Here is a 16,704-nt window from a genome sequence, read left to right as displayed (position 1 = left end):
GATCAAGTGTAAACTTTTTCCTACAAAACAATAACAGAGTATGTCTTATAAGTAAGATAAGCTCTTCTGAGGGGCTGTAGGTTGAGGGCATGAAGGTATAAAATCGCCGAAGAAAGTATAGGGAATCGCTATCTCATTTTAACTGTTAAACAGTAACTGGAAAGTAAAAATCACTGTACTATTACTAGAAGATAAACACGTCTGTTCAATGGTGTTCAACAATGTACTAACTTTTTAAGTTGTATACATATGACGGGGGCACATACGATCACTAACTGGCAATTAATTTCCTATCGAACAAGTTAAGCTATTTTCGTAGATTAGTAGTGTGTAAGAACTGCATGTGTAGTTTATTTCCCAATAATGATAATGTCATAGCTTTTACGTCTAACGTATCTCCTTTTAGCATATTTTGTACAATATATTCAGTAATAAAAATGTAATGGTGGTAAAGGGTGCTGTTTCATGTCTAGGCGCTCTAACTATGTTAAAAACCTATTTAAATTGTCGCAAGTAAGTTTTATGCCCTCTAATTAGGAAAATATTATGTTTATAAGTACATAATCCTACTTCGCGGAAATTCAGTTATCGCGGTCAAGTCTGGAACGAATTAACCGCGATAAACGAGGGTTGACTCTACACTAAAAACTACCATCGGGGAGCAGTTTTTCGCAGCATGCCCTTTACATGAGGCTAATAACCTGGGTCTCCATAGCAACCGTCAACGCTGTTACAGTAAAGCCTTGAAGAAGTGGTGGAAATTGATGAGATTTATGATTGAAATTTATGAAATGTTGTGAAACTAAATTGAAATCCAAGATGGCTGATCATTTTCAGACAGTTCAAAGTAGGAATTTTATATCAGATAACCTTGTTTCACTTAAAAGGTAAGATTTGATCTTAGGTTAATATTTCTTCCAGCAGAAGAGCATGTCAAACTTTCAGACTGTATCGTGATATACACTGTCGAAAATTGCCAAATAGTTTTTTAATGAGCGTTTATTTGGGGATGAATTATCATAATTGGAACGTGCCAAATTTTCGAAATATTTTCCCATTCCTGAAATTGCGGTAGCCAGTTTTGCTTTCATAGTTTAATGGAACTTTTCAAGTTTTAGCGGGATATTTTATCATTTGTTGGCTGGGTATAATCATTTGCATTATTAAGCAATTTTATTATACTTGGCCTGATTGTCACGGGTAAAATCTGAGGCCTTCTTTTGCTTATATCTCAGCAACTAGAATACTTAGAGACTTCGTGATTTCACTAAATGATTTGCTTAAGGCACAACTTAACGATAAAAAAAAAAATCAATTCTAAAATAAAATTATCATTTCGGTTAGGATGGAAAACAGTAAATTTCATGTAATTTTCCCTTTAATGTTTAAATATAAAACCCATTGTTACAAATTTTGTTGCCTTACAACAGCAATATTAATTGTAATCATAATAAAAATTTTGAATCAACGCTTCTCTGGAGCCAAGCACAAAATTTATCCACCATCATTGCTTTCTTAGGATTTTTATCCTCATCTATGCCAATAACCGAAAACGAGGCTAAGTAATGACACATATCGTCGTCTCAGAGCAACAGTAGTGTTATTACTGGGATTAGATGTCTTACTGTTGCTCTGAGGCGACGATATTGGGATCTTTATCACGAGTAACTTGTATGTTGTGAAATACGAATTAGTTTCGCCGGTCTTCAGTTCTAATTAAACAAACACACAAAGAAATCCTAGAAGGGAACAAGGATTAATCTTTAGTACCAAAAGCTTAAAGTTTTTTAGACACTTATATAATTTTTTTCCCTATTAAAGAGTATGAAGCATTTACGTAAAAAAAGTTTAATTTCGTGAAAGTAACATTATTCTATTTCTGAAATACATTTACACTACAAAGAATAAAATAACAGAATTTTTTGAAAAATACTAAGCACTCTTTATAATACACTCAAAAGGATAAAATAACTTTCTGGGTCTGGAAAGACAATGTTTAAGTATTCTTGTAGTTTTCAATTGTTCTCAGAAAATGTCTCCACGAAAGAGGAAAAGTGCGGCTCAAGTCATTTCAAACCAAATTTTCCCAGAAAAATATGTATGTTTCAACACTCAAATTTATGATAGAAAGATAATGATAAGAAATTCTCTGACTGACTGCAGTCTCTTTTTTCCTCGTTTGTAGAGTCATTTTCTTGGAAAAATTGAAAACTGCAGGAATACTTAAATATTGTCCTTTCTGACCCAGAAAAGTTATTTTGTCCTTTTGAGTGCATTATGAAAAGTGCTTAGTATTTTTTAAAATAATCTGTTATTTTTCTTCCTAATGTTACTTTTAGTATTGTTTAATGGCTTGTTTTGCTTCAAGATTAAACTTAAAATTCAAATTTCAGCAATATTGATTTTGGCAAAATTTGACAAGCAGATGCTAAAGGTAATAAATATATCGCGGAAAAATATTTCTCAGAAAAAATATTTCGTTCTTTGTTTAAGCAATGAACAAAATAGGCATATTTTCCATGTACTCAGTTCGTTGGAGATTAAGCAGCAACTTTCGACTCATACTCCATCAAAAAAAAAAAAAATATTTTTTCAAAAGAAAATTTGGAACTAATTTTCTTTTGATTTTATTAAGAAAAATTGTTTTTGTATTATATTAAACTAATATTTTTGTAGAGGCACACTTGTAATTACTGTTTACGTTAGTTAAACTGTTACCTTTTATCATCTCGGTTATATCACGTTTTGGGACACATCGAGCTTTTTTGTTGTCCACCGGTAAGCGCGATATAATGACTGTATTATCTACCAAAGTTTTGAATAGAACGGCACATTTATTTTCTGCCTTATTAATTTATTAACACAAAAGTTTTCTTTCACTTATTCAAGTCAGTACTGATCGCATAAATACAAACTAATGCTCATTAGATTTCTTCTTACTTCAAAATTTCATTACTCCATATTCATTACCACTAGTGATCCGCTGAATCCCATAAGTGGGGATAAATGGATCAAAAGGACTAACAAAACCTCTCTCCCCCCCTCTCTCTCTATATATATTATATATATATATATATATATATAATATATATATATATATATATATATAATATAAAAATGAATGTCTGTCTGTATGTCATCCATGAACTCAAAAACTACCCGGCAGATTTGGCTGAAACTTTCACCGTTTGTTATTTTTGGTACTGGGAATGTTTATAGACCAGTTCAAAAAAAAAAAAAAAAAAAAAAAAAAATCCGATCGATAGTTCCTTTTTTATTCCAATTTAAGTCACAATCCATTGGATAAATACGAATAAAATTATCGGCTGCAGAAATTAATTCGCGTGAAAGATCTCATTGATAAGAAGTTAGCTGTTGCCATTTTTCTTGAGTTTGAACAAATAAATTCTTTCTTTATTGTTTTATGGCTTTTCATGCAACGGGGAGATTTAAAACTTTTTCTATTTGATATTTTTAACGATTGATTGATCTTGCAAACCGCGTGAGTACAAAATTTGAGTATAGTCACGGCTTCACTTGATACCTGGACCGATTATTATGAAAATTGCTATATATATGTATTTTTCCACGGAGAAGGTGCATAATTTGCTCATTGAAGCCACTCGCCACCAGGTGGCACTGCAGAGTAGCAACTTCTGCCCCGTTCAACCGATTGTCATGAAAATCAGTATAATGATGTATTTTTTTTGCTGGCGTAGCAACGCGCGTCGGGTACAGCTAGAGTATATATATATATATATATATATATATATATATATATATATATATATATATATATATATATATATATATATATATATATATATATATATATATATATATTTAAAAAAATCTGATCAGTAGAAAAAATTACAAAATCAAAAGAAAAAGAAAGAAAAAAATGTCGCCCTAGTCATTACTCTCCTCTGCATGTACTGTAGCTAATTCATATACTTTTAAACATTATGTCCAGGATGTCCTGAAAATCGAGTTTACATGTTTTATTGCAAGGAGAAAATATTAATTTGTTGTTATTTTCTTTAAAGAGATCTAACAAATGATGCTCACCGCTTTGATTTTCTTGAAGAGCCACGAAAATTTTCTTCGTTTGGAGAAACTACCTACGCTGATCATTTTGGACCAAAAACAAATCTGCCTCCAGCAATTGAAATAATCGGCGAAGTAAGACATGCACACATTAGCATTTTTCACGCATGCACACATTATCAAATATTTTTGTACAGCCAATATAGACTATCCCAAAGTTTTCAACAGCTAACCAGAGTAAGATACAGTGAAACCTGTGTAAATTGACCACTTGCGATGCGCTACTTTAGTGGTCAACTTAAACATGTGGTCAATTTATAGAGGTTCATTTATATGGTATAGGCTTAACTCTGTACCTGTAAAAAAAAACGGTCAACTTAAACAGGTGGTCACTTACAAAGGTAATCAACTTTACAGGTTTTACTGTGTTAATGGACAGATGGACTTTCAGGGGTCAGCTTGATCGCATCATGCTAAGACATGTCACTTCTGTTTTATTGCTCCCGTTTCGGGCTGAAATTTCACCTTTAACGCGTCTCTTCCAGAATCACAGCTGCGGAAAAAAATTGTTTTCGTGGTAAAAAGAAGAAAAAGTTTACTAAAAAAGAAAATAAATGAGGTACCTCGTTTTGTTTTGATTGAAAATTCATGCAAACGATATTTTCCATGCATCAACTGTACAGTATAGTTGAATGAATACAACAAAACGGTCTTAAAAAGAGTTTCCGAAATTAAAATATAAATAAAACATTAGAATAAGGATAACAGGTTTATAGAAAAGAAATCACAGTTTTTATTTGCTTAAAGTAAACAGAAATGATTACATGTAATCTCTAAAAAGAGTTCTACAAACACCTGCAAAAAAATTGCGGAAAAAATAGAATCAATAAGATGCAAAACGATTTATCATGTGCAAAAATAAATAAATAAATAAATAAATAAATAAATAAAAAAGACGAAAACCAGCTACTGATGAAAGGAAAAAACAGTTACGACATTTGCCAAAAATAAACAAAAAAAAGAAAAAAAAGAAATGAGTTAATTAGAGACTTGAATTGAGTAAAGTTTTTAAAACTCGAGTTAAAACGTTAGTAACTCACATCTTCTAATTGAGATGGAAGCTTCAAAATACGAACCCTCGATTGGATTCCAACTGGGGCATAAAAAACAGCTCTAAACAGGTATGAAAAATAAAACCATGGAGCAATTTGTTCATTTCCTATTGATGATTTTTATAAAGCGCTAATAAGTGACTGGAATAGAGAAAAAACTTGAAAAATCGAGCTAAACATACTTATAACTCCCGACTATGTAATTTAGATTGTTGGAACTATTTCCATCGTGAGACGCAAAAAAAAAAAAAAAAAAAAAAAAAAAAAAGAAAAAAAAAACTTTAGAATGATGTATAATATTTATGTGTTTAAGCAATTTTTCAAAATCAATTTTATTTAATGAGAAAATTGTGTTAAAAATTGAAGGAAAAGAAAAGAAAGAAATATCGATTTTATTTTTCGGTATAGTCTGTAAACCTTCAAAAAGCACAAGAAAAAACAAACTGGTCGGTCTGGTAGTTTCCGAGTTTACCCCTTACACACATTTTTGGAGTTCCACATTTATTTTTATAAATATTTAGGTTAAACTCATTTTATGTATTAAATTTCGCTATATTTCTATAGGGTCCAATACTAACCCCATTATCAAGTGAAAGAGCGAAACATTTAGTCTCAACAACACAATTTGATTTTGATGGTAAACGGTTTGGATCCTATTCAGGTAATAATGTTACCTATTATTATGATAAAATTACGATATAAGCTGTTTATCATATAGTGTAAAGCAAAGGGACGCAAGTGGCAAAATTAAAAATTTGGAAATAACCAGTACAAATGGTAGGTGAACCCCTCCTCTGTCTTGGGGCAAGAAATAGTACTTGTAGCTCTGGTAGGTGCTGCTGTATAGCATGATTTAGAAAAAAAAAAATCAATGATGATACAGATTACCTGGGACGTAATCTGTATATGCGTTCTACTCAAAACTTGAAAATGTCCACTTACATCCCTTTGCTTCTCACTGCCACATATGCCCTATGATATCTATATTGAGTGTTTGAAATTGCTGTTTCAAGTTTCAGATGTGAATAAAAACATTTTTTTTTTCAATTTACTAGGGTTATTCTCTCCATTTACCATACAGATAATGGGAATTTCTTAATGACTCGTTAAAACTAAAAATTCACATAAAATCATAGCCTTTAAGGATTACTACTTTTATTTTTTAAAGCTATGGAGTTTTCCCTTCGGTTAGGATGAAAGAACTAGACACCAACGTTTTTTTTAATCACCTGGGGGAACTGATACCGGGATTTGTCGGACCCAGCTAATGCTCGTAACCAAAGCTTTCATTATTCATTTTAATTCTATTGAATATTTAGTTCTGAAGATATTTCAAGACCGTGATGAAATAATCGCTGTTTCCATTACCAAACATTTTATCTGAAAAGACGTGCCACGCAAGTCAAGATGGTTTTGTCGGAAAAACGCCCACAAGGTGCTTAAGGTGGTTCAAAAATACATGAAAAAAAAAGTGTCTCATAGATAACAGAACACCCCTCAATATTTTTACACTTGTAGACAGTAATGTACTGGAAGAATTTCAGCTTCTTATTTCAACTGAAAGAGGGTGCGCAGCGCCCTCTTGTATGGAGAGGGGGGATTAAAAATACATTGAACGGAAAAAACAATGCTAAATGTTATAATATACAGTAGTAACTTGCATATACATTGCAATAAATAATTATTTACAAAAAAAAAAAAAAAAAAACATCTGGGGAAATTAAATGTTTCTAAATTTGTGGAATTTTCTGTGCTACGGCTAATGTTAAATTGAAAGGTCGTTAAGCACCCTCTTGAAATTTGATTAAAAAGCTAAATTTTTTACAGCATAATAATACTAGTAAGTCTAAAAAAAGGGGGGGGGGGATGTTCTGGACTTTAGCTGAAAAAAAAGTTTTTTTGAAGCAATCTGAAGGGAATGTAGCGTTACCGTCGAAAGAGACGACGCCGGTAACGGCTGTATTTCAGCAGCAACAGCTATACACGTCGGCAGGAAATTCATCAGAAAAACAAAATGCCACCATCCTTTGACTCGCATGCTTTATTCTGTAAAAAATAAAGGCATCGAACACTTAGCACCTCACAGTGAGGTAACTGTTTGGCTATTTGCATTTGAATTTTTTGCCAGCGCAAGAGGTTAAAGAAGCATTGTCCACCATACGCATAACATCCCGACGTCTAAGCTACAATGAAATCATGATAAGATACAGTTTTGTATGGTAACTAACATTTTTTTGTTAACAGTTGGATGATCAGTAGGTGCCGTGTGTGTTCGGTCTTATACTCTGTGTATAGTATAAGCTCTACTTTGGTACTTTTTAAACAAACTTGCTTAGCTCTTGAAAACATTCTTATTTTCATCTCTTTATAAAACGGCTACCCCCCTCAATTTTTCGAACATTTAAAATTTCCTCCCCCGTTAAGTGTATCAAAAGCATAGTTGAAATTGAAAAACAGGAGGGGGAGAGGAAATTTCGTGTAGGTGAAACGGGGGGGGGGTACTTGTAAAACTCCTATAATGTTTCAGTTATGCAACCCCTCCTCCCCCCACAGAAATAAGAAAAAATGTGTTTTTCATTTTTGACACATTGAATGAGTTTGAGTATGCGTTTTTCAGCGATGTCAAACAGGTTTTCCTGCATTGATACTGCACTGGCAAAGAAAACATATTTACAGATTTCTACTGATTTCTAAGGGAATCGCAAACAATCAATTTGCTGACAAATTTTCCTAAACAAAACCTAAATACCTCCAAAAAAGATGGGCGATATCGAAAGCCTTATCAGTTCACAATGCGTAGTCTCAAGAAAAGGGCTGGCAGATAAAATTTAATCAAAGTTCTGGAACCGAAACGCCTTTTTTTAGATTGTCAATTTAAGTTAAGAATCCATTTTTTTTGTCAATTTAAGTTAAGAATCTATTTTTTGTATCTATTTCTTCATGTTTATACTAGCAAAAATACCCGGCGTTGCCTGGGTCAGTAATAATTATGAGAAAAAATCGTTACTTGCTTTTGTTTTCTGTTTTAAGTGAAAGAATTTAAAACAAATCTTTTTGACGTGATTAAAAATAGAGTTTCTTCCTTTCCCATAAAACTAAAATAGCAATAAGTATAAAGAACAAAATAGTATTGATTTAGAAACAAAAGTACTATATTTAAGCATAAATAAATTTCCAAAACATGAAATTAATCTTCTCATGTTTAAAAAAATTAATCTGTTGATACTTTGTTTTAAACATGGAGTCTAAAACCTTCTCTGTATGGCTTTTGAAGTACGAAGTTTAAAAAAAAAATGTAGCCTCGCTCGTAATTCCCTTATACTTGCTTTAGTTATTTTGGGAAATTACAATTATTGTGGGCTCTTGGTGCGATTTTACCGAATTTGCGGGAATCGTTTTGGGATACCTTCGATGATGCTCCCCCCTTCTTTCCTTACTTTGTAAAACGATATATTAATTTTCGTTACAGGGATATTATCGCCAGATGCTGAGATACTTTTGGTCACCATAAAATGGCGCTAAACAATTTCATCCGCAATGTTTCCAAAATAATTAGTAAAATTTGGCGATGGTTTGAATTTGTGCACAAAGTCACATTAATGGAAATTTTTGTGCTGTTTATGGATTTGCCTTATTTAGTTGCTGGATTGTTTAACACAGTAAAAAAAGTTTTTTAAAAATTCTTTGATTGGCGATATTTTGTTTACATGGTGAAAGCTGAGAAACATTATGATGTAGTCTTCGGCTTCAAAAACAGCAAAAATTTTGGCAATCTGTTGGATGATTGGATAATGAGTAAGTGTTCAATCAACATAAATAATAATAAAAACCATTAATTACATTAAAGTTCCGTTTAAATGGAAAATCATCAGCCAAATCATGTGTTATTTGCCAATCTTGTGCAAAAATCTTACTTCAAGATTTGACTTGAGAAAAGCCTTGAACAATCACGAAAAGCAAAGAAAGTCAACAATACAACAATTGTCGCTATCGACAGGGAGTTGAAATGATACACTAAATATTGTATTGAGTTGAGGAAAGCCTTCGAACATGGAACTAAAAAGCTCATAACTCGTTTTTTATTCTACTTAGAAATTTCGAACAGGTACCATCTTCACCAGAAAAATCAGAGCTTTCGATGGACATATAATGTAAATATGTGCAAGTATTTTTTCATCCCTCTATTAGAGAATTTACACGAAAATTGTATTTTATTGCCCCCTAAGGGGGTTTGCCCCATAACGGGACGAAAACTACCCTATGTGTTATTCTGACGCATAAGCTATATTATTGTCAAGTTTCATCAAAATCCGTTCAGTAGTTTTTGCGTGAAAGAGTAACAAACATCCATACATCCAGACAAACTTTCGCATATTTATAGTAGTAAGATAAAGAGAAACTAAAAGATTGTTAGAAACAGTAAGTTAAACTTTGTTAAAACAAAATTTAAAAAAAAAAAAATCGTGACAACTGCAAAAGTGACCAAGTCGGGTTTTACTGATTTTTAACACGCTTTTCTTAGCTTCACTTGTATGTTTGTGAGTCACTCTCCTTTGGACTAAGAGCTAGTGGCTTATTACTGTTAGTACATTCCACCACTTTATGAGCGTTCGTAGCCGAGCAGGCTAAGACGCGGGTCTTCGCTGATGTCACCCTCCGGGAATCATTGGGCAAGCGTTCTAATCCCGTCTACACCGAAATTAAATTTACAATCTTGCAACTCAATTTTCGCTCACTTTTTGTGATCGGATTCTTTTAAAATTTGGAATGCAACCTCAGACCGGATGACAATGCAAAACTCTATGATCAAATTAATTTATTAGTGATAAATTATTAGTTTATTTCAATTAAGACGCTTTTATTAACTTAACTTGTATGTTTGTGGGTACAACTTTCCTTTGGACAAATAGCCAGTGCCTTATTAGAATTACTTACAACGTACAAATCAGACCCACGGAGTGTAACAATGTTTGCACATGAATTTATTAGAAAGCATTCCAAATGTCTGATGCAAATAATTCAATAGAATACTAAGATGCATTCCATTATAATAAAATAATAGTTTAAAAAACTAAAAAAAAAACCGCTTTTGTAGCCAAATGAACTAAAAAGTAAAAAATAAAATGATAGTTTAAAAAACTAAAAAAAACACGTTTTAGTAGCAAAATGAACTAAAAACTTAAAAATAATCTTTGGATGACAAGTATATAAAGTAATTGACCAAATACTTAATTTTACTGTAATAGAAAAAAAAGCGTGGGGCGGGGGAATTCTTATCAGGTTGCCTTAAATTTCTTCCGCTTGTTATCCATGCAGAAATGTAAATAGGTAGCCCCCCACGCTTTTTTTCTATTACAGCAAAATTAAGTGTTTGGTCGATTACTTTATATACTTGTCATCCAAAGATTATTTTTAACTTTTTAGTTCATTTTGCTCCTAAAGCGTGTTTTTTTTTTAAACTATTATTTTTTGTAAAGTTTCTCAACGTTGACAAAGTTACTTTATTCAAATACTTGCTTTTTCTTTTCTCTCTTTTCCTGTTTAGGAAATCAATTTCTGAAAGAGAGTTGCAAATGTCACCGCGCACAAGACGAATTTAGCAAAATGAAATCAGATGTATTTGGAAACCCTTCTGATATTCTGACAACAATCGGACCTAGTATGTAACAATTTTGTATTTTAAGTTTTTATTTTAAGAGAATAATAACTTTTCAGTTTAATTCAATTTTGGAATAGTAACTTAAATTTAGGTCGCGTTTAAAGTATGACTGAATCACTCTGAAATTGTAGCAATGTTGCAAAATTATTATCAACTATTTTTCTGTGGTTTATACATTTTGGAATTGTCACTGAGGATAATTCAGAAAGAGCATGGGATCGAAGCACAATTTGCCAAATTGTTCCTCCATTGTAAAGTCCAGAACTTCTACACAGCAACACTTTCATTATAAAAATACTTTCAAAATATTTAGGTTTTATTTCCTTTGTAGTTGGCAAATCACCTAATTCTTAATCTATTGTCATTGCTTAAAATATTTTCTGATTTTTTTCGTTTTTTTTTTTTTTTTTTTTTTTTTTTTTTGACATGGAAAGTGTGAACGGCACGTAATGGTAAAATGGTTTTGATGAACTTTCTTACGAAAATTATAAAACTGCTATTTTTGCAGCATCGAATAGAACCAGCGCAAACTATTTTTTGAATATCTTTTTTTTTCTCCTCGCGTTTTATTCATTTTACTAGAAAATCGTCCGTCAGAGTATGACGCGTGAAAATTGCTTCTACATTTGAACGAAGCCATTGCCTGTTTGGTGATATTTTGATATTTGAAATTGTAACCCTAACTCCAGTGGATTAACCCTAAACTCCAAACTCCAATAGGTAGCGTTCATTGTTGACCATTTTCTCGTTTCTACATTCCCCTGAAATGTCAGTCTTACCATTAAAACAGTTAAGTTACCGGATCGAGTTCAGCCTTGTCGCAATCAAGCCTTTCTCTGCATGTTAAACATTACCAAAACATATAATCAAATTATCATGCCGTGGCGCGTTACTCGATCATCGGCTATTTTATGTATGAGGATATGTTTTTGAATACCGCCGAGTGGCACACCGACAACTTGATAACTTTTCTTTTGGAATTTAAAATATTTAGCCTCTTCATTTTTATTAAAAGCTCATTTTGTTTCAAACCATCAGTTAAAAGTTAGAGCTTAAAAATAGTTGAATTTCTTAATGGAGCGCAAAATTAAAAATATTTGAGAAGCGTTCAGGGCTAAAGCGGATCAAGTCCAAATTATTCAAAAAACTTGCTTTTTGCCGAATAATAATTGTTAATTATATACTTTGAGGACAATATTGAACCAAGCCCTTGCTATTGCTATTTACAGTGCACTGTTGAAAATTCAGGAAGATTTTCTGGTAATTGTTACTGTAAAATGGCGGACCTTAGCATCGCTGATTTGTACGGTAATTTATACTGGAGAAATAAGCCATCCCAGCTCCAATTAGCTGCTATGGCCTACCGAGGAAACCGTAAAATTATACAGTAACATTTGATTTTTACGGTAATAGTTACTGGCAACATGGATGCCAGTAACAATTACCGTTAATTTTCCGGAAAATTTTTAACAGTGTGGAATCTTGACTTACGCGAGAGATGTGTTCCACAACCCCTTGCGTTGTCAAATAGGGTACCTATACGACATTTTAAAAGGAATAAGAAATATTTTAGGCATTTATTACCAGCTCTCAAATAGTTTTAAACCATTTTCTAACTATTTATTATCATTTCCCTCATAAAGTAATGAATAAATTGTGCATTAAAAAAAGATGTTTAGTTTAACATAATGCTACACATTAATTAAAACGCACAAAATTAATGATCAGTAAAAGAGCGAGGAGCTAGATATAATGTACAGAACTGTACGAGAAGTACACAATAACAATAATAAAGTTCAACAATTTTATTACTGTACAGTAATAGAAGTTAAAGGTAGAAAAGGAAGAAAGATTGAGGCACCAAGAAAATGCGGTGACCACAGACTTTTTTTAGCAGAAGGGGGTGTTATTTTTAGTCGTAGTTTTTTTGGAAATGAAACCCGTTTTCAGTAGCCAACCACGAAGCCAATACCGATCGTGCTGTTTTCCAAAAAATCGCGTGTTGTGGGATCACGTTAACACTAAGACACATTACTTGCAAAAAAACTCGCGTGATATTCATTTCTCGTAAGCGTTGTAGCACGAGTCTACTGTACTACTATAACTGTAAGCTCAAATTAAATCATGCCCAGTAAATTATCTGTGGATCACCAGTTGAGAATTGCTACTATACATTGACTGGAAAATCGCCCGTCTAGGCATGATGGCGATGGGTGAAAATTGCTTCTACACTTGAACGAAGCAATTGCCTGTTTGGCGAAATTTTAACCCTAACTCCAGTGGATTAACCCGAAGCTAAAGTAGATAGCGTGAATTGTTGACCACTTTTTCTTTCCTTTATTATCCTGAAAATTGCAGTGTTACCAGTAAAACAGTTAAGTTACGGAATCCATATCAGCCTTGTCGAAAAAAAGCCTTGCATGTCAAACATTGCCAAAAAATATTATCAAATTATAAATAACTCACTGAATATTTCGTGCTTCAATAATGAAATAATGTCGTAACGCATGCTATTCCGAGTTTCATTGTTGGTGACGTAAGAGCGTTACTCGAGCAGAGATTTTCACTATTATATATATATATGAGGACGCTTACCATTTTCGTATCTCCTTGCATTTCTGCGTCGAGTACGAGCCTATAAAATGTGAAAAATGATACAGAATATTATTGATATTTATGATTTTGGTTCCATAAGCTAACGCTTATTAACCTATGGAAAGTTGAAACGTTTATTTTGTATAAGTTTTAAACTATAGAAAAATCCAATGTAAATTCCGCTGTTGAATACAATTTTTTGTTTTAATATTTTCACTACGCGTCAGTTAGCTTTAATTTTAGATAAAAATTTTGAAAACAGCAACTACAAATAAATTGCCACACTAAATGTTTATACCGATTATAAATTTCAAACATATTTTCTGTAGTAGTTTGCATGGTTTTTAGTTCCTCTGATGAAGACTTGTCGTCGTGTTCAGCGATGGGATACCACATATGGAACGGATTACATTTTTGTACCTCCTGCTGAACGTAAATTCCCTTTCTCTGGCTGAGGCATAGTGGAAATGTTTTGGCTTTGTAAATAAATTAATGATTCTCTTGTTTTCAAGCTCTGTTTGCCATAGTTAGTTATAAAATGTAAGTTTTAAAGTAAAATTATTATTGGTTTTTGGAATTAACTTGTATTATTTTTACTGAGTTATTTATTATTCACATGTTATATCTCCCATACGTACGTCTGAAAGTTAATGCACTGTTAAAAATTCAGGAAGATTTTCTGGTAATTGTTACTGTAAAATTGCATCGCCGACGCATCGCTGACTTTTACGGTAATTTATACCGGAGAAATAAGCGATCCCAGCGCCAACTGGTTGCTGTGGCCTACCGAGGAAACCGTAAAATTTTACAGTAACATTTGATTTTTACGGTAATAGTTACTGGCAACATGGATGCCAGTAACAATTACCGTAAATTTTCCGGAAAATTTTTAACAGTGTGTCAACATTATACAGGCGTCCCTCGTATAACACGGTTAATTCGTTCCATGTAGCATCGAAACCGCGTTGTACAAGACTTTTTAAAAAATAACTTTTTAACTCTTTTTTTATACTAATTAAACATGTACATAGTAAAAATCGTGTCATTATGTACCGTATTGTATGCACTGTGGAAAAAGTTCTGTATGCGAAATTTTTTATAAACATACCAAATTATTTTAGACCCTTGTAAACACCCCTCAAGCTGTTTTAAACCATTAACTATACATAATAGTTTCTTATATATAGTTCTGAATCTTTACTATATTTTTTTAAAAGACGTTTTATCCTGCCTTTAAAATACTGTTACGATGCAAACAACCAATAATAAATGGGGGGAGGGGGGGACGTAAAATAAAACAGTACGGCATGCACAGTAATAATAAAATGATGCACTATGATTGTATTGTACAGTAGATACATTAATATTTATAACGTAAAAAATGAAGGGGATGATTTATAATTCATGATTAGATTGTTATTCTAATGTATTTTTAAATACAGTTGCTTCAGCTTTTCTTTTATAACGTTTTCGTCTATGGTAACACCTCTTTTCCTGATCTCTTAAATTACCAACACAAGAGCAGTTTCCAATTTCCTAATGTTTACATTTTGCTTGGACGAGCTTTTTGCTTTGCGAACTTCAATAATGAAATTAAGTTCTACACTTTTACGGATTGCCTCCTCTTGACTTTAATTGTACATCTGGAAGATTTACTCATACCTAATTTCCGTGCTACCTTCGACGCGCTTTTAGTTGTGGGGCTACTTGTTGTTTGCGGGAAAAATAACAAATCTATCGATACCTGGTTCGGTGCTCAGTTTTCTGCCGTTCATCAGAAGTGGCGATGACATAGAAACATGGATACATAGATACCACAACTTTTAATAGTATTAGGTTAATTATGTAAAGGCATTGAAATTTGACGTTTAAATGGAAAGAAAACAACTGGAAATTATCAATAATCACTTTCTTTAGTACTTATTTTATTCAGTAAAAAGAAATATTTTCTATGGTTACACATTTCAAGTTCACATACAATGGAATCCGTTTCATCATACAAAATTATTCTTTAAAATGAAGACCTCGTGAAAAAATTTGCTGACATTGATCATAACAGCTGCTTCGAAATTAAAACCAGAAAACTGTTGAAGGAATAATCTTTTGAATGGTATCAAATTGAATTATATTAAGATGAAGTCAATGAAATTTATTGTTTGAACTTAAAAAAAAAAGGAATTGTTAGTGATCACTTTTAAGGTTTATTTTATTCTGTAGAAAAGGAACATTTCTTATGGTTACACACTAGGGTGGTTCAAAAAAAACTTTTTTTCACAGCTAGAGCCCAGGACACCCTTAATTTTTTTAAACTTATTAATAGCATTATGCTGTAAAAGTTTTAGCTTCTTACTCAAATTTTAAAACGGTGCTCAATGACCCCTCAATTTAACATTAGCCGTACCATAGAAAATGTCACAAATTGAGAAATATTTAATTTCTCCAGCTGTTTTTTTTTGTAAATAATTATTTTATTGCAATGTATATGCATGATACTCGTGTATATTATAATATGTAGCGTTGTTTTTTCATTTCAATGTATTTTTAACCCCCTCCCCATACTGATGAAGTTTGGGGGAGGAGGTTGAGCACTCTCTTTCAGTTGAAATAGGAAGTTAAAATTCTTCTAGTATATTGCTATACACAAGTCTAAAAATATTGAGGGGTGTCCTGGTATCTAGGAGAAACTTTTTTTTACATGTATTTTTGAACACCACCCTATTACACACTTCGCTTTTACATACAATGGAATATGTTTCGTCACACAAAATTCATTGAAACATAGACCTTGTGAAAAATTTGCTGAAATAGATCATAACAAATATAACTTAAAAGTAACCTGAAACTTATTGGAAGAAAATCTACAGACAATATGTCAACGTGTATGATACTATAATAAATTACACGAAGGCAATTGATTTGTTACATCACATCCACAACACCACGTCAATTATTTTTAAAAGATGTTGATTTAATGCCAGGCGTCAGCAACTTTTTTCTATTGTGGGCAGGGTTTAATTTCTAATATTTTCAGGAACCCGTACATATGGATAATAACCCGTAAATTTTCCAGTACCGGAACCACCACGAGAAATAATCGAATTCTGAGTCGCTATCGATTTCAAAGGAAAACTGATTTTTTCAGGAAAGGATAGTAGTACGACCAAACCACGATTACATTTTGAAATGTTCCTCCCGCAACGGATCGTTTTACTGTGGTTTGCCCTATGTATATGCATTTATATTTTTTGCTTCTATATGTTTCCATATTGGCTTAAATATAAATCTATATAT

The 16,704-nt window shown here is 32.4% G+C and overlaps 1 protein-coding gene across 1 annotated transcript; it reads left to right on the top strand.

The window, feature by feature from the left end:
• The first annotated feature begins 819 nt into the window (after window positions 1–819).
• LOC129223195 (uncharacterized) lies at window positions 820–13,868 on the top strand. The gene is made up of 5 exons (XM_054857762.1): window positions 820–887; window positions 4,047–4,182; window positions 5,724–5,820; window positions 10,705–10,818; window positions 13,762–13,868. The coding sequence occupies exons 1-5, from the start codon at window positions 820–822 to the stop codon at window positions 13,866–13,868; spliced, it is 522 nt and encodes a 173-aa protein (XP_054713737.1).
• Window positions 13,869–16,704: the final 2,836 nt, after the last annotated feature.

Source organism: Uloborus diversus, chromosome 5 (genome assembly GCF_026930045.1).
Source record: "Uloborus diversus isolate 005 chromosome 5, Udiv.v.3.1, whole genome shotgun sequence".
NCBI classification, from domain to species: domain Eukaryota; kingdom Metazoa; phylum Arthropoda; class Arachnida; order Araneae; family Uloboridae; genus Uloborus; species Uloborus diversus.
Note: the sequence above shows the minus strand (reverse complement) of the source record. Positions and strands in the feature narration are given on the sequence as shown.

Coding starts and splice junctions, on each gene's coding strand:
- LOC129223195 (XM_054857762.1), top strand. CDS start 820: ATGGCTGATCATTTTCAGACAGTTCAAAGTAGGAATTTTATATCAGAT. Junction 888..4,046: donor AACCTTGTTTCACTTAAAAG/GTAAGATTTGAT, acceptor TTTTCTTTAAAG/AGATCTAACAAATGATGCTC. Junction 4,183..5,723: donor CAATTGAAATAATCGGCGAA/GTAAGACATGCA, acceptor ATATTTCTATAG/GGTCCAATACTAACCCCATT.